Here is an 18,495-nt window from a genome sequence, read left to right as displayed (position 1 = left end):
ATCGCTGTGCTATTTGCAGCATTTTTTATTGATTTTTATGCGGGCTTCTGCACAGGTCCCACTTGTAAAAATTCACTGTGTGGATTCTCACACCAATCCCAGCGTCTTCAGTTTCAACACCTACTGTAGGCAGGAAATTAAAAGGTGCTCTTTATTTACATGTGATGCTGTCTAGTGGGTCTTTAATATACACCTGTGCTGGCTTCGCTCATTGGACCAGCCTGTCAGGGATTTTAATTTCCACTACGACGGGGTTTCCTGCTTGACAGTGTGTCGTTAACTAGTGACTTGCTTATCTTGAATGGCGGTCACAGAGAGATGAGCTTACCGCCATTTATTTGTGTGTCCTATTAGTAATGCAATAAAAATTATGTAGGAAGAATTATTAAAACACAAGTGTCAAGCTGCATAAGATAAATACAGTATACAGAACTGACATTACTGAAAGTCAGTGAAAAGCTACATGAGAAAGCCTTTCGATGCTCGGATAGGTGGTTAGAAATTTGCATAAATATATCTACAAAGACAGCTCTACAAATACCATCCATATATTATCTATCACTAAAGAATTTGTACCAAATAAAGAAAGAGCTGAAGAATGAAACCAGACACAGATGATCCATCTGGTAACAGGGTTGGGATACAGCAGGCTTGCAAGAGGAGGTTGGCACCACCCTCCTGGTAGGGTTTAGCTAGCTGCCTGGCTGCCCTGGGCATATATTAAACGCTCCCACATGCTGGACTGCAGCATGAAATGGAGGCAAGAGTAAAGAAGAAGAAGAAGAAGAAAGAGAGAGAGAGAGAAACCTTTGACGGAAACACACACAAGAAGTGTTGCTGCATCTCTGCAGGGCCATTAAGCATTTACACTTTACTATGAGAGAGTGAGGCAGAGTGCTGCCAGCACTCATATATGAATGATGTGTTTTCCCCAGGGCACGTTCACAACCTCTGGCTAAAACCCTGCTCACACAAACACACACACACTCACCTGACCCTCGTCTCTTTATGATGATCTTTTTTTCTCTCTTTTCTCCCGCTTTTCATTTTCCTTTATTCGATTCTCACCAAAAATGAATCTATTGTGTCAAAATCCTTCACTATTCTCTCTGGCACTTGAAAAAATTGCCCTGAGATTAGATGTATGAGAACAAAATCTGTTTTTGGGGCAACATCACTCCTCTGGTGATTCATTATTTGGTGATTCAGCTCCAACAAAATACTAAGGAGAAAATGTGCAGCAATTATAGGATAATGGTAAAAAATGTAAGTAAACAATTTAAATTAAATACTCCCCGGCATGTAGACACACTTGGCTCACCATAAGAAACCAAAAGCTCAATGTCATTATATCAGGAATGCACCAAGCGTAAACCTAATTGGCATTTCTTTTCAATATCTGACATCCAGAGCTGTACATACTTCATAATAAAAGCCTTCTATGGAGTTGAATGGATTATGACTTTTAATCATATGCGGAGTGTTCATTTACAGCATCTGAACACTGAGAGGAAAAGACTGAAAAGTAGCAGCATAAATAAACATGATCAGTGTGAGGCACACCTTGTGATGAGGTGCGGTCAGGTGCACCCTCAAATACTGCAAAATAAGAAAACAGCAACAAAAACATATCGTATCGCTTTTCACTGCGCTTGAAATATATAACACTGATGAATACGCGTTTTGCATTTCATGTGATACTCGATTGGTCAGTCAGCTTCAAGGCCTTGGTTATAATTTAAATAATTATTATACAGTGGATGTTTTGCTGTATTCCACAACTGTTTTTCCACAGATCTCTCAGTATCCCATCTGTGAAGCTAAATAAAGTTGCACAACATAAAAAAACACTTAACATAAATTGATGAGAAGCAGACTTATTTGATTGCTGTTATTGTCTGTTTTTGTTCAAGAGCCTATTTTTAGTCTTGCAGGCTCTGATTTGTTCTGAATTCAAACTGTGTCTGGCCTTCAGCAACCACAGGAGCACTCACAAGAGTAGAGCCACACCGAGCATTCAGCCAGCATGGTGTGAGTGTGCGTGTATGTGCTGTATGTGTGTGTGTGCATGTATACATGCCACCTTTCAAAAGTCTGGAATCAAAGGTTATATTGATCTTTTTCCTTATCACTTCAGTAATGGCTATTTTGACATGGGTAAATTAGTATAACGTAAATGATACATTTTGTTATTTTCCATTTGAAATAATTTAGGCCCCTAAACAGAAACAAGGGAAGAATACTGTTCCCAACTTTTCCCCAAAATGTACATCTTTCCAGTCCAGAAAACTATAAGTGACCATGGCACAATAACTGACTTTTCCTGAGTTGATTCTATGTTTTAAATATGTATGGAAGGAAAATAACAACCTGTATACTGTTGACCGTCAGTCCAGTCAGAGTTCTGAGAAAAGGTGCACAAAAATTATACTATTTCTTTAAACTGAAGACACTTATTTGGATGCTTAGAGTGGACATGGTCAGCATTGCACTGATACTGTAACAGGCAAGACTGAAATGATTTTGGAAACAGTAACAAGGGTGTTAAGTTTTGTCCCTTATCTGTAGGTTGGTTGGTTTCAGCAGGATTACCCAAAAACTGCTGAACGGATTTCCATTAAACTTTGATGGAGGATTGGTCTCCGCCCAGAATAGGCTGCATTAATTTGTGGTTACTAGATGGATTTCTTTCTGTAACACTGCGAGATGGAGTGTTTTTCCATTAATATCTCAAGGAATAATGCATAGATCTTGATGAAAAATGTGGTTTATTTAGGTGGTTAGTTTCTGTGAGTGAGTACAATTTCATCCATATTGTGGTTTTGAATTGTTTTTCTCATTCTCTCCAGAATGGAATCTAATTTGTGGTGCAGACAGCATTCAAATTTTATTTCAAAAATGTTTGTGACCCAGGTTAATAGAGCTGAATAATATGGCAAAAAATAATAATAATAATAATAATTTCCATTCTCTCGACAGATTAAGTCAGTGAACTGGGTGATGATTGAAGTTGGAATGGTAATTTCTACATTTCATTTTCACAGAAAAAATCAAATAATATATATTTAGAAATATAAAAAATATAATATATTTATAAAGATTATGATGATGTGATTTTTACTGGGGGCAATGCCAAACAAGCATGTTCCCTCACATCTGGAGAACATTATTTGTAGGTCAGGGCATCCGTGCTTCATCTAGCGAGCAAGTGCGCACGTGTAATGCAGAAACAAACAACTCACAGGAGGTTGCTCTTTTTTTAATACTTCGGTGTCTGAGCTGTTTAAATCATCTCTGGCCTCTGGCAGGTTGAAAAGTAAAGGAAGCTTTTGTTCTGAACAGTGTGCGTTGGTGGCACAGCCAGAGTACAACGCATGCTGTTTGTCATGAAAGATTAACACACATTCTGCTCACCTGAGTGAGAATATCCAGTTGACCTATTATGTGTTCCAGGGTGCTGGCGAGACCGGGGGGGACGCCTTCATCTGAGGCCTGTGCTTGAACCCGGGGTTGATGCTGCGATGAGCCCTGGGTCTGTGTCTGGTGGGTGGAGGAGGAGATGGAGCTGGGGTTTCTGTAGGTGAGGGAATGAGTGGCTCTGCTGTGGCTGTGACTCCCGCTCTGAGCGTGGGCGGCAGCGTGGGAGTCCTGTCCGTTGAAATGTTCCGATAGTTCAGAAGCCTGAAAACAGAGAGAAAGGAGGGTTGAGGAGTTGAAACATGGATGGTGCTTCACATACAATATGCTAGATATATGAGAAACTCCCAGCTGCAGAGGGGTTTTATTAGCATACTGTAGTATCTATAGAGCACATGACAGAGATACTGACACAACACTTTTGGTGCTCATGGCGTGTCCTATCAGAAAAAAACGAGCTGAGACAATGACACAGGGTTGGTGCTTGTTTAAACCACATGAAGATCCATTTTTTAAAAGGAAAAGAGTGCTGAATTAAATTACTGATGAATCACAAACTGACTTACAGATGGGTCATCGTGTAATTAATGACATTAAAACCCCCTTTAGCTAATATTAGATCTCCTGAGGCCTACTCAGCCTGTAAAAAAATATATATCATCCAAAATCCTTTTTTTCATCACTGGTATGAGCAACACGTTTTGCTCAGATGTCCATTGGGCTCTTTTTATGTGCTGAATGTGTGGTCGACACCGCAAACATGTGTGACTCAAATGTTTTTCTGAGTAAAATCATGATCATCTTGCATCCACCACCAACTCCTGCTCCACATCACTGTGTGCAAACCTCTTTTTGTTACATTATGTTTTTTTTTTTCTCATTTTCAATTTTTTAATTAGTCTTAACTTTACAATCTGTAATATTGTCATCCTGATTTTCCATATTGTAAATTGCTATTTTTGTCTGTTCTGTACACATCATTTCATCTGTTGATCCTACTTCCCTCCATTTCCCCCCTATTTTTCTGGCTAAATTTCTTTACCCAAATTGGAGTTTCTAAGGATAGATGGTGTTGTATATTGTGAAGGCTGTAAAGCCTCTTGAGGCATTTGTGTTTTTTGATTTTGGGCTACAATAAATAAAACTTAACTGACCTAACATGTTTTTATTGAGCACATATGGTCAGGGTTGATTCAGTCCGTCCAAAGTGTGATGCACCCTGTCAGATTCCAACTGAGTTCTGGCAAGAACAGAAGTTGGTGTGAGAAGGTTCTGACTTGGTGGCAGGTGGAATGGGGGTGATTTGGTTGGCCATTGTGACTTGGACTCAATTTGACTTAAGTTGACTTGACTATTACTATTTTATTGTCACATTTAGGAAGCTAGGTTCTTAGAGCTGATAAAAATCACAATCACTTTTTCAAAATTTTCCCTCCATCAACTAATCAACTTACTTACTTCAATCGCTATAACTAATCTTCACTTTCACTTTTTCTGAATTTGCTTAAATGTACATTGTTTCAGTGAAGCAACCTGTATGACCAACTTCAAACAAGCTAGAATCAAAAGATGGAAACTCTCTCGCTCTCTCTCACACACACACACACACACACACACACACACACACACACACACACACACACACACACACACACACACACACACACACACACAGACTGCCAGTCAGTCTGCCTGTGTTGTGATTAATCCAATGAGACATAAACACATGAAGGTCAGTGACCACATCTCTCCATCGTCATGTTTATGTGACTAAAACTGTGTGCACACATCTATAGGTTTCTTCATATTTCTGTCTCTGCTGTCTGGTTGTAAAAAACGGTATGTGTGTGTGCACATCTGTCCCAAGACCAAATACCTCTCCATCTCAGTGAGGGAGACAACAACTGTTTTACTCATCACCACGCAACAGGAAATCTATTCACACTTATCTGAACATGTTCAAGATGGCAGTCTCAAACTGTGCTCCTCCTAAATGAAGCCAGATGAGCGGAGCTGTCAGCTGTCACCTGGCTCTACACATTCGCCCCAGACAGGGGTCAAAACAAACTGCCACAAGCAGTCATGTACAATGAGATGCTCCCTGACATGATTTCTTTATCTGTTCCTGAATAACCTTGTGTCAGTTCTAAAGATAAAAAACAATACCCCGAGAACACAGAAGATTATTCACTAAATTTGACTTTGCTTAACTCAAATTGTATTTTCATGACTAACAAAAGATACAAAGTGTAAAACTGTATCCTCCAGAGAATGTTTAAAAATCTACAAGAACAAGACAATGTGAAAGAGGCTGGTTGCCACCTCTGCAAGACAGAATGATGTATGAAAATGAGATCACGCGGCAAGAATCAATTGCATGCTGAAGAAAAAAAAAATGGAAGAAGAGGAACTCAATGCCCTTCAGCCTTTCGCCACCAACTTGCAGCTGGTTAAGTGCTCAATGTGATCTCAACACATTCCGTGGTGAATGCCTAGACTGACCAACAAAAATGTTATATCTGTCACAGAGGAAAGAAACTGTCCAGTCACTCACTGCTTTTTGCTCAAAATCAGAAATATACCTGTGATATTGTGCACATCTGTGTTTGAAACTGAGACTGTAATCATAAATGTCAAAGTTTTCATGCGGAAATAGTGTAGCCAGCACCCAGACTACAAGAAGGGTCTTCTACAGGTGGTCTTCATATGGTCATTGATAGTGTTGTGTGTGAATGACTAACATTACAGTACGATGCCCTCAGGTTGCCTGTCAAAACAGGCAACCTTCAGATTTTTCCGTCATTGTGAAAAAAAATTCAGTGGATTAATTAGACATGTTAAATTAGATCAGCAGGGTCATATGCTCCCACATAACTACTAAGATGATAAACTAGTAAGATATGTTGAAACAAACAGGAAAGAAAACTCACTATTTCCCCACTGTGTTTCCACTTGCTTTTTAAGGATATTACAAAGCCAAACAGTTATCACCACACTTCACCAGAGCAAACAAATCAGTCACTGGTGTTGCGTTGCTTTTTAAAGATTAACACAATGGATTTATTTTGTTTTCAGTATTGTCGCACAGATTGTGTTGCCACAATATATCAAAAATATTTTGATATCATCATAGAAATGATTCCATTGACATACGCTAGGTAACTATATTCAATTACCGCACAGCGCTGCTAATGACTGTTTAAAATGTAAGTATGGTCTGTGTCATAATTACACAGAAGTGCCACATCATAATTAACTTGAAAACCTGATGAATAAAACAAAAAGACAGTATCAGTAAATGCCCTTATTTTGTCTGCCACTCCAAAGGTGGTGCTCTGCTCTTCTGTTGGTAGCCGAACAAAGACAGGAGGAAAGAGGGGAAGAGAAAGAGAGAGAGGAGGGAGACAATAGAGCTGTTCTGCTGAGCCTACAAGCTTCACCAAGACTGGATTAACTCATGTTGAGAGTACGATTTATAGCTTTGTATTAAACCAGCTGCTTAAACACACAACGAGCAAACCCCCACACATGCGCATGCAGAAAAAGCAGAGGCAAACATGAATGTAGACATATATGCACTTGGTGTCTCACACACAGTCAAATACACATATTTGCTGGTTTAAAATCTAAAGCTATTAGAAAAGCTAAAACAATATTAAGTTGTAATCATGTGAGGAAAAACAAAAAGACGATTGGTGTTCATATTGTCTTGATTTAAAAAGACAATCCTAAACAAAAAAAATTAGTGAAATACTTTTTCACACATTTTCACAGTTTTTGACAGGATTTTTCATCCTCTCCACTCATTAAAGTTGTAATTTTGTTCTTCATTACATGCTTAACAATTGAACTGTTGCAAAATCAGACTAATTGCGAGTTGAAAAAGCTTTCTAGCTGTCGAGCAGTAAAATGGTTTACACAGTGTCCTATTGTGGGCTTTGTTTACCTTATTACATACCATTTTTGCAATGGGACATGTGCACATAGAGACGCTGACGCTGAGACAATATATTGTTCTACAAACTCAACACGTCCGCTACCACCGTAGCCGTACGTGGGGGCCAGGGAAAACCCTGTACGCACACACGCGCATGTTAACACAGCGCACACAGTAACCACCCTTCTAATGAATCACCTGGAGTGGAAAAACCAACAGTGGAAAATTTCCTGAGGCCCAAATTAAACTCTTACAGTAGTCTGACACAGCAAGCCATCAATACAGCCTGCAAGCTGCATACAAAACCATTCATCATGCTGCATGCACACACAGAGTGGGTTCGCTACCTGACATTTTCTGAAGGTAGAGCAGAAAACACAGGTAAAGTGATTGGCTCAGCAGCTGGTTCCTCAATCGATTTTAGGGTCAACAGGATGATGTACGGGAAAAGAAATCACAAAACCAGCATAGATACCCTGGAGATATTTAAGAGTGTGAATTTCATAGAAAGTATGGCTGTAAAATCCCAGAATGCACCCCTAAAAAATGAAATTAAGCCCTGACTGCTCTACGGAATGCAGCCTTATGAGTTGTTGCATTCAGCTGGGGTCTATGTGCAACAGCGGCTGGGACTGCAACAGCAGCAGTAAGAGTTTCCAGTCCAGGCCCCCATTTACTCAACATGTTCTATGTATTCAGCTGGATTATGGATGGCAGACCTTTCTCATAGTGGACAATTGGACTTGTCAAACACAGGTGTAGCTAATGACATTAATTGTGGCTATATTTAATGTATGTGACTCAGTGCCAGAGCTTTGGTGTTGTTGCTTGCTGGCACATCTTACAGAGCCGTGATTAGTGTTATCAGTTACATGGACCGTAATATTAGATAGATGGAGATAGTAAAACAGAACTGATCTGTGGCTGATACAACTTTTAGCTAGGATAAAACTTTTAGAGAGAATTTATTAGATTGCAAATATAAAGGCAAATCTAATTCCCACGCGACAATGTGGGTTCATCTTGAAAACTGTGTTTACAGAGGCAGTGAATGAATGAATAAATGATAGAATTGATTATTCTCAACAACGTTTTGGGGAAAAAAAAAAACCTTCTTCTCCTTCTAGGTGATACTAGAATTTAATTTAAATTTTGCACGTCATTAAACCTATATTTTGTTCAAATACTTTGAGGCCTGTGAATGCACATCATAAACAGTTAAGATGGAATCTCTAATCAGAACAGTTTCGGTCACATCGAAGAAATATTTTCCAGCTCCTGATGTCTTATTAGTGTGTGACAAGAGCAGAGCGTTTGACTTCAGCTTGAACTGTAACATGTGTCAATTGGAGGTGCAACTGTTGATCTCAATGGCTTAAATGACAGCTGTCGTGGGTAAGCATGCTAAGCTGTAGCTAATTATTAATCATGTGAGTTGGCAAAATAATAATAGGCCTTTATCACAGGAGACGTTTTGGCTGCTCTGTCAACTTCAGACAGGTAGCTTAGCAGTTCACAGATGTATAGGATAGACAGTTACATTTACATTAAGGGCATTTAGCAGATGCTTTTGTCCAAAGTGACCTACAGTAATTCATACATACATTCATACACTGATGGTTGTGGCTGCCATGCAAAGGCGCCAACCAGATCATCAGGAGCAGTCTGGGGTTCAGTATCTTTCCCAAGGACACTTTGACATACAGACCACGGGAATTGAAAACCAGCGACCTTCCGAGAACAAGATTCTGGCTCTACCCTTCAGTCACAGCTGCCCAGTTGGAGAACAGAGTTATGGAAACTCCCAGTGAACGTCTACACAGCATTATTGTTTTATAAGCTGATCATCCCAAAAGCCCTGAATCGGGACCTTTGGGATTCACAGCTGTGATGTAGTCAGTCCTGTCAGTCTGAAGCCAGAGCAAGCTGATATTTGGCATATTTCATTACAGTTACATTAGTATACATTATTCATGTTGACCAGATATGACATAAAGGGCTGAGTTGAGCTGGTGTGTTTGAGATGTGGTTTAAATGTGTTATCTTGTATTATTTTTTGTTTTGTTTCAACTTCTGGTCTTGTTTTACTCTGTCATTAAGATTGGGATTTTTTGGTGGATGTTGAAGTGTGTACTGAGAAATCTGCATAAATTCTTCTTCTTCAAGAAACTAATGTCATCTCAAGCATCCACCCTGCAGAGTTGCAACGCTAGCAACTGGGTTTGGGAGTTTGATGTTAAAACATTGTCAGATGTACCAGCAGATTGTCATTGTTGCCCAGCTGGGAAACTAGGCAGCTTTTGGAGGCAGATTTATTAAATATATGGAACTTTTGAATGTTATTTATTAGCCAAGCTTAGCTGAAAAAAAAAACAGTGCAGCAATTCATCTGAAAAATCTTGACTTCTTCGCCAAAAGCTGAGCGGAGTCATTTGAAGAGCAGCCCCCCTTTGTAAACTCTATTGTAGCATCACTGTAAGGTATGACAAATACCATGATTAACAACAATATGCACCCAGGAGCACAATACGTGTTACCGCCAGCTGTTGCCAATTAACAGGCCCACTGACTGTTTAAGGATAATGTCTGTATTTTACTTTAAATTCATGCCATTCATCCAGGACCGCCCTTTCCTTTACATTGCTCCTTGAGCAGATGGCAAAGCTGGAAAATATAGATCTCGTTGTACAGCAGAAGAAGAAGCCTCATTCTGATGTACACACAAAGAAACCTCCACAGACATTAATATTGCCTGCAGGGACAATCAATCACCTATTCCCTCTGAGACTTAGTCAAAATTATAAATAGAAACACACTCTTTGATTGAATAGGTTAGGCAGGCAGGTGTGTGCGTTGGAATATAACCGGAACACGCAGACAAATCTTTTCATCAGCTGACATCTCAGTTAATTACAGCAGAGTGAACGTTTCAACCGTTAGTGATGCATTTTGATGAATGAACCCTGTGATGTGACTCAGCTCTGACTTGTGCCTCTGGACTCAGCTATAGCTTACAGTATCGTCAGGGGAGGGTGTTTCTCGCTAACCCCTTTTATTAATGCTACTTAGTCAACTTCTCACTCTCATTTTCTGTTCCCCTCTGACTGCCTCTCTCACTCATTCATATTACCTAATCTTTCTCTCCCTGCTTCTCCTTTGGTCCGCCTCCATTTTAATCTCTTTTCCTCCATTTATCCTCATTCCTATCTATTTTAATCTCTCTCTCTCTGTCGTTAGTGTAGGGATCTGTTAATGGCTCCTAAATTTTCTCTTTTCATCATTCTCATCCCTCTGCATCTCAATCTTGTTTTGCCTCCAGTGCCGCTAATAGTGTCTAGCTCCCTCACATGCTCCCCGTTTTCCCACTTTCCCTTCTACCTTTCACTCTCCCGGGTCCTTGAGGATGTCCTCTCGCTCCACTGGACCATTAGGCTCTCTTTAACTCCAATGCTATCTTATCGTCCACACATCCTTGTCACAACTCCGCCTTTCCCTCTCTCTGGCTTGCTCTCTGTACCCCTGCTGTCAAATGCATTCGATGCCCGCTGTCAGAACAATACCACCTGCCTTTCCATACCAGCACCTTAAAGATGAAAGCATACAACTGTTAACACTGTGACGGAAGCTGTGGACTACCGTGCAATGCTCTGAGGTCTTATATACAATCTGCGCCTCATGGCTTGTTTCATTGCTTCCACTGGTTTCAAGTCTTTAATTAGGGAGAGTGCCAGTAAAGTTTGGTCTGCTATAGCATAGTCGCAGCAGCCTATTAACTCTTACAAATGGATAAAATAATGGTGAAGGAAGATGGAAGTTCATATAGCTACTGCAATCTCAGAACCCCCTCCCCGCTCTCCAATCCACATCCTAGAGCCGAGCCGAGCGGTGCAGTGATGTGTGCGTGTGTGTGTGTTGAGCTGTGAAGGGAAGCCTGCTGTGAGTGTGCAGCTCGTCTGGCTGCACACGTGAGTGGGAGAAAGACCCAGATGTGAAGCTAGAGACAGGAAGGGGGGAGGGGGGTTGGATGGAGGGATTAGGGCGGATGTGATCAGAGAGAGCTGATCTGCCTGTCAGCAATGGTTGGCACACGCACACACACACACACACACACACACACACGCACACACATCGATGCATCTATTCTCACACACCGAAACAGCGGTGCATGAAGATTTGCTCAGCTGTATTGAGCACAGAGATGGACTGAGTGAACCACACACACTCTCATTCTTCAGCTGGGAGAGACCTCATTTTAAAGCTGGCTTACTGTGTTTAACAAATGGCTCTGCATGTTCCTGGTATAGCACCCATTGCTGGCAAATTACCATGGAGCCTCACATGCAAGTACATTAAAGGATCAGCATATCAAATTAGCTACTTATGAAATCCCTGTGGATTTGATTCAGAGAGGGCAGCAGCCATGGGTGGCCTTTGCCTCTGTATGAATAAACACAGCATTACTGTCTCATTAGTCAATTTCTTCCTGGTGAAATGAATTATAGCTGGCAATGTGTAATACCGTATGTTGGACAAAGCAGGGAGGGATGGTTTCAACACTGAGTTAGATGGTTTAAACACAGGAGATTGTGCTTTTGCAGCTCCTAAACTTTGGAATTCTCTCTAATTTGACTTAAGATTTGTGGATTCTCTTTATTTAATAGCTTTAATTGTGTTTCATGTCATCATGTACTGTATGTTTATACCTTAAAGCCTCTGAGAGGCAATCTGTAATATCTCTGTTAGGGTTAGGGGTTAGAATGTTATATAAATACAGTTACTTACTTTACTTACTTACGTCCATGTTTCAGAGAGGTGTCGTTTACATCAATTTTGGAGGATGTATTTTATGGTGTGGTTGACACTTGCTGTGCTATAGTGACAGGTGGCTCTTACTGGTGGGGATCAAAGGCCATTGAAATATCAGGCTAAGTAACAGAAACACATCCCTGCATAATGCAATACAGTTCAACAGCATTACATGCCTCCTAAATGACCCCACATTGAATCAACATATCTCTATAACAGCTCTGACAAAAACTGAACATCATAACCTTCATGGAAATGTAACTGAAGGACTGTTGTAATTAGCTGCATCAGAGCAACCTGTTGCTAAGCTCTTGCCCGAGATAATGTCCTCCAAAACGTCAGTTTTCTTTTTTCAGATTTCTAAGACATAAACCCCACCTGTCATTTAATCCGAACTGCTTGAATCCCATTTTTTCACATGGTGATGAGGTTTCTGACATGCAACTCTCAATTTCCATTTCATGCATATGAAGTGCAATCTTGAGTGTAAACTGATCATATTCATTATTATTTCATTATTTGCTTCTCTTTATTTGGTTTGTAGTCAGGCATAACAAGCAGCAGTACTGTACCAAGTCTTTTTATGGCTGCTTTCTGAAACAAGATCTACTATATGCTGCCTCTCACTCAATTCAATTTCTAACAGGTATATTGGATCCACTGATCATATATCCAAGTAGCCCCTCTGTTTTATAGTCTCTTTTAAACACCTTAGAATACTCTTTCTAAGAGAAAAGAAAATTGCACATTTGGGCGAGCTGGTGACAATTTTCTCTTCTTCTTTTCCTCTCCGGCAACACGTGTCTGAGACTCGCGGCAGTTTATAAGAGATGAAAGGGCCTGTATTAATAATAAATTATGAATGGATAAATTATACATGAAAAGGAAAATCTAGGAAGCTGGCACTTCCAGGTGCAGTTAGTATCATTACTTTAACTGTAACAACTGGCAGATGACAGTTTATATAGAAGGAAGAGAGAAACGTCATTGCCCTGAACTAATTTAGGTTAAGGAGATTAATGTGTATATGTGTGTGTGCGTGTGCATACACTCTCAGTGTCAACATTATTCAAATGATGCTCAGGGCAGTCAAAACATTTAATGGCGATTAACACAAATTAACTAGAGAGTGAAGTCAAATACCATAGCAGAATTACTGTTTTAATAATTCTAAACATGAAGTTCCCATTAAAGCCTAGTGACCCCTGTGGATATGACGCCTGCCACTGAATAAGAAGCTTTCATGGTAACAACTTCAGTAACATGTTAAAGGTGTTGCAGTCAAAACCTACAAAACTAAAAGGTCTAACTCCACCACGTGTCTCAGTGTCCCTCTATCATCTAATATGTAGCGAACCTAATCAGTATAACCAGGTACACTTGTTGCCTTTGCAGAAACCTGACAAATCCTAATCTTAAGAATTCAGGATGATTTATTGGCAGAAATGGAATATGACATTTATAATCTTGTATTCAACAGTGTTTACTCACCTGAAATTAAGAATTGATTGTTTTTGTTACAATGAGCATGAGTCAGCCATGTTGCATTGCCATAGCGTAGCCCGAAACGGACAAACTGAACATTTTTCTTTTTACATATCTAGCTGCTACCATGTAGAAGGGTGAGACAAGGGGTGTTTAGTTGGTTGCAATCTGCAATCTCCCTACTAGACACCAATAAATCCTACACACTGGACCTTTCATTAAGGGATGAGATTTTTGCAATCACAGCTCTAGAGCTGTGCAATATTACCATATATATCATAGTGCAATATAAAAATGTCTACTGTAGGATATATCCCTCTGTTGTTTATATCGTAATTTTAACGTGTAGGATACTTGATTAGCACTGCTGTTACACTAACATTAACGTATACTACGGTTTTGATTTAATACGGCATGTAAAGCACAACTCAATGTCTTAAATTATTAATTTGAAGTATTTGAGGAAGATGTCACTTTTCTGCGACAAGCTAAAAGATTCTATGCCGGATTTTTCAATACGTGGATCTGGAGGTCGATTGAGATTTGTTAAAATGCTATCAAACTCTGTCCCTACTAGCTACATGAGCTAAAACCTAAACAGACCACGCATCAACACACACATGCCAATCTGAAGCTTTCAAAACATAACAATAATCAAAAAACATCACATACAGCATAATAACATCACCTAAAGAAGTGTCTTGACACTATATGTGTTTTTGTATGAACAGAAAAGAACGAGTACGACAACATCAAGCAGATATATATATATATATATAAAAAACATCATTCCCACTGAAAGGGTTCAATGGGTTTCACAAGAACAGTATTTCTCAGAAGAAGAGAATACCTTTCATACATTGCACTAATCATCTCTCTCCACGTGGTCCAACGGCCCATTTTCTAATCACCCTTTGAGGCACGTCTGTAATAACGGCTGTCGAGTGGAAGAGCTATTAAAATCCATTTACAATCCGGTATCACAGCAGCAAGAGAGAAAGACAGAGGGAAAGAAAAAGGCCCCCGAAGGTTTCACGGCTGGCATAAAGAAAACGGGTGTTTAAAAGACATTAAAATCTGTGCAAATACACTTTTGTATTTGATGTGAAGGCTGATGCTGCTTAAAGGCGCTCCAAAATACTGCATAATAATTATATAAAGCTTCATGATAAATATGATAGTGTGTAACAAACCATTTTGATTTTCATTCCTGAGCTGTTGAGGAAAAAGATTTTGGAAAATTTCCTAAATCTTTGTAATTAAGTTCAAGTGTAACAACATACTAATACTGGCAAAAAAATCAAGTATATTTTTGTGCCATTAAGGGTAAACACATTTGACATGATGGCAATGGTACACCATATATACATGTACACAAGTATTCCATGTTTCATGCACTATCGTCAATTTGCTAATTATTCATACATTTTGCCTTTCAAAGCATTAACTAATTATTACTAATAACACCATGTCTACTTGTTATACTTCTTACATACATTGTTCATTATTAGTTTGATACTACTGGATTTTCAATCAAATGTAAAGGCCAGTCGGCATCACTGTGGCTTGATCTCAACTTCTAGCAGAGCGATCAATAAGATAAAGGTAAAGGCATGGAGGGAACGTGTGTTTGGGTGAAGAGAGAGAGAGATAGAGAGAGAGAGAGAGAGAGAGAGAGAGAGAGAGAGAGAGAGAGAGAGAGAGAGAGAGAGAGAGAGAGAGAGGACCTTGGCTGTGCCCTTGTTGATGTAACTAACACTAGTAGTCAAAGAGGTTGAAATCCAAACTGTTCCCTGAGGTTCCCCCAGCCAGCCTGACACCTTGTCTCCTTTGTGTGTGTGTGTGTGTGTTGTGTGTACCTGTGAGTGACATCTGACAAGGTCCTTTAATATTTTAACATTGCTAATGGTTGAACGACTCCCTCACTGTCTGTGTTTCCCATCACTTATCTTTTAATCGTTTCTGTTGAGCACACACACACATACACACATAACGTATTAAAATGACTTGCTTATATAACCACCACGATGAAAATGCACATATATATTCACACAGTTAACTATGTAAGTCGCCTTGAATGAAAGTCACAATAATGCATTTCTTCGATCACGTCTTAAAAACAACAACTTCCCCCAAAACAAACATCCGGCTCTAAAAGGAGACATGCTTAAGGTCTTAGTCTGTATAATAATGCACTGTCACTGAGTGTCATGCACATTAGTCACTTTCAAAACAAAAAATAAATCTCTCGCTGAGTGTAGCAGGCTTCACATATACCTGACAGCTCAACTAAGTAGAGCTCTTAAATAATCAGTTTTAACACAGACACTGGTCCCATCAGTAATCTAACTGCTCCCATTGATTTGTGTTTATTGATATCACATCAGCCTGAACGCTCACAACAGCTAACAAGCCACCTACTGCACAGTGGTGCCTGCAATCACACCCCCACAGTCACTCTGAGGAAACGTGAAGTAAACCCACACTTAAAACAGGAATAATGCATAAAAGGTTCAAACTTGTGTATGCAAATAAAAAAGACTGTATGATCACTCTTAGCTGCACTTCCTTTTTGGACATTTACAAAGCAGTGAAAGAGGGTAAGAATCAGTGCAAGTAGAGACTCTTACTGAAACACAGAAAATGTCTTATTAAATCACTGTCATGAAAATGGAGGAAATGCTGCCACAAAATGTGCTTTTAGAGTCTGGAAGGCTTGATTTCCATCTCAATATTTTTTTATAGCATAACCAATTTTGGCAGTTATTGACTCATAATATTGTCCAAACCTCTTAGTTGTCAAATTAAATAAAAACAGTATGAATCAGGAGAGTACAGTATCACATGAGATTGATAATACAATGAGATCAGCAACAGAAGCACAGATGTGTATTTAAATTACAAATGTTTAATATAATGAGATCCTTAAGGACTTTTTTGAAACGCCAAACTCAACAAAGAAATAACATTGTCATTGACATCTATCCCTTTAGTTTGTCTGTGGCTAATTTCAGCCCTGTGGGTAATTAAAAGACACAATATTTACAGTAAACTATAGCAAGAAAACTCAAACAAAACTTATCTGTGGTATAGAAAGATATATATATTTTCTGCATTACAGAATAAACTGAGCATAGATTAATATCTAATTTATTTCGTGTGGTCAGAAAGTTAAAAAAAATAAAAAATCTTCCTCCATATCAAAGTGTATTTGCAGGAACAAGTAGGTATTTCTCTGCCTGCTTGTGAGATATGAATGTAGCTCTGGGCCACACTGCGAGACTTCAAAGGGAATGATATGCAGGGAGGAAATAAGACAGCTGTGCTGGCAGCGTGAAATACTGAGGGGCATCTGTGCACATGCATTTGTTTCTTCATGTTCATTTTTGAGACGGGCCACACACACTTATGCAAATGAATGCATTCTTGTTTCAATTAGTTCTATGTTTGTGCTCATATGAGCACTTATAGACATACATGTTTGAGAACATTTCTTTGTACGCTGGCCACAGTATAACATGACATAACATTTAGCTGTCGTTGAGGTTTTTGCTTAAATAACCCTCGGGATAACTTTGCATAATTTAGCCACACTAAAACCTATAGCCTAAGCTCTAAGGACACTGAAATCATCATTTCCTATTATCAGTTGATCTCCAAAGCTTTTCTTAATTGTAAACTGTAGCCTCAGGCATCAACAAGTACCACTATGGTCATGGAAATCATTGGGCTTAAAATCTGAAAGTTCCAGATGATCATACAGTGATATGACATGGGACCCATCTTCATCATTTTGGAACAGCAACGTCAGCTGAAATATGGGGCATACTGGTGCCTAAGTGGCTTTTTGCTGCTATTCTTTCACTATATGTGGCAGTTATTTGACATATATTTGACATTTTATAGACAATGCAATTGGTAATTTGAGCGAATAATTGGCAGATTAATCAGTAATGAAAATAATGATTCACTGCAGCCCTATTTTACATTATTTCACAATGGAACCAGAGTTTGCCAAAAAAAATGAAAAATTATGTAAAGTCTTAACATTGTGTGTGTGTGCATGTAAGGGCTGGGTGTTTTCAGGAAATAAAAGGATATGTGGTATGTGACTGAATAAAAAGTAAATTGTGGAAAAGAAGCTGGCTCTGTCATTGTCTCCAGCTGTCTGAACTCACCTGGCTACGGAGCAGAGATGGATGTGAGTTAAAGGGCGGGTAAGCTGTGGAGTTGGCTTGTGGTGCCTGAGAGCTGGAAGTAGTTTTATGCTGCAGTCTGACACCATCAGTGCAGTCGGCACCGTCAAAGTTGGTCTTCCACACCATAACCTGTTGGGTGAACATGAATTGTTGCTCAATCCAAAACAATACACCAAAGTCGACTACCCAACAATCTATCCTTTCGTATCACTTTCAGAAGTATGCAGGAGTCACATGATATGGAGGATTGGGTACTAAGAAATGAGCAAGCCAATCAATAGGCTATATCTGGCTGGGTGTTTTAGGATCAAGAATAAGTCGTTACCTGTTCATCTGAACCACCAGAGGCAAAGTACTCTCCCGTCCTGGAGAAGGCCACACAGGTCACTGGACCCTGGAGCATGGGGAAGAGGAAGACAGGGTTAGAGAATGGAGGTAATAATACCTCCATGTTGTTGCCTTATTATTCTTAAAAAAGAGAAGAATCCAGAAACTCCTAGCTCCCAACTGTTCAAGATGAAAATAAATGCTGTCAGTAGTTTGGGGCATTTTCTCTGAAAATAAACTGAAACTTTGTGGGTTTTGGTCTGGAGAAAACAAACAATTTAAATACTTATGGACAAAAAAATAATGTAGACAATAAATAACACA

General features: G+C 39.4%; 1 protein-coding gene across 2 annotated transcripts in view; it reads right to left on the bottom strand.

Moving 5' to 3' along the window:
• Positions 1-18,495, bottom strand: part of poc1a (POC1 centriolar protein A) — a 38,945-nt gene that overhangs the window by 8,138 nt on the left and 12,312 nt on the right. For both annotated transcript variants that reach the window (XM_037101863.1, XM_037101862.1), the window contains exons 8-10: positions 18,170-18,238; positions 17,824-17,973; positions 3,415-3,681 (exon numbers count right to left, since the gene is read on the bottom strand). In XM_037101863.1, coding sequence (XP_036957758.1) covers positions 3,415-3,681; positions 17,824-17,973; positions 18,170-18,238 — 486 coding nt within the window. The remainder of the gene's footprint in view (positions 1-3,414; positions 3,682-17,823; positions 17,974-18,169; positions 18,239-18,495) is intronic.

Source organism: Acanthopagrus latus, chromosome 6 (assembly GCF_904848185.1).
Source record: "Acanthopagrus latus isolate v.2019 chromosome 6, fAcaLat1.1, whole genome shotgun sequence".
NCBI lineage: Eukaryota > Metazoa > Chordata > Actinopteri > Spariformes > Sparidae > Acanthopagrus > Acanthopagrus latus.
Note: the sequence above shows the minus strand (reverse complement) of the source record. Positions and strands in the feature narration are given on the sequence as shown.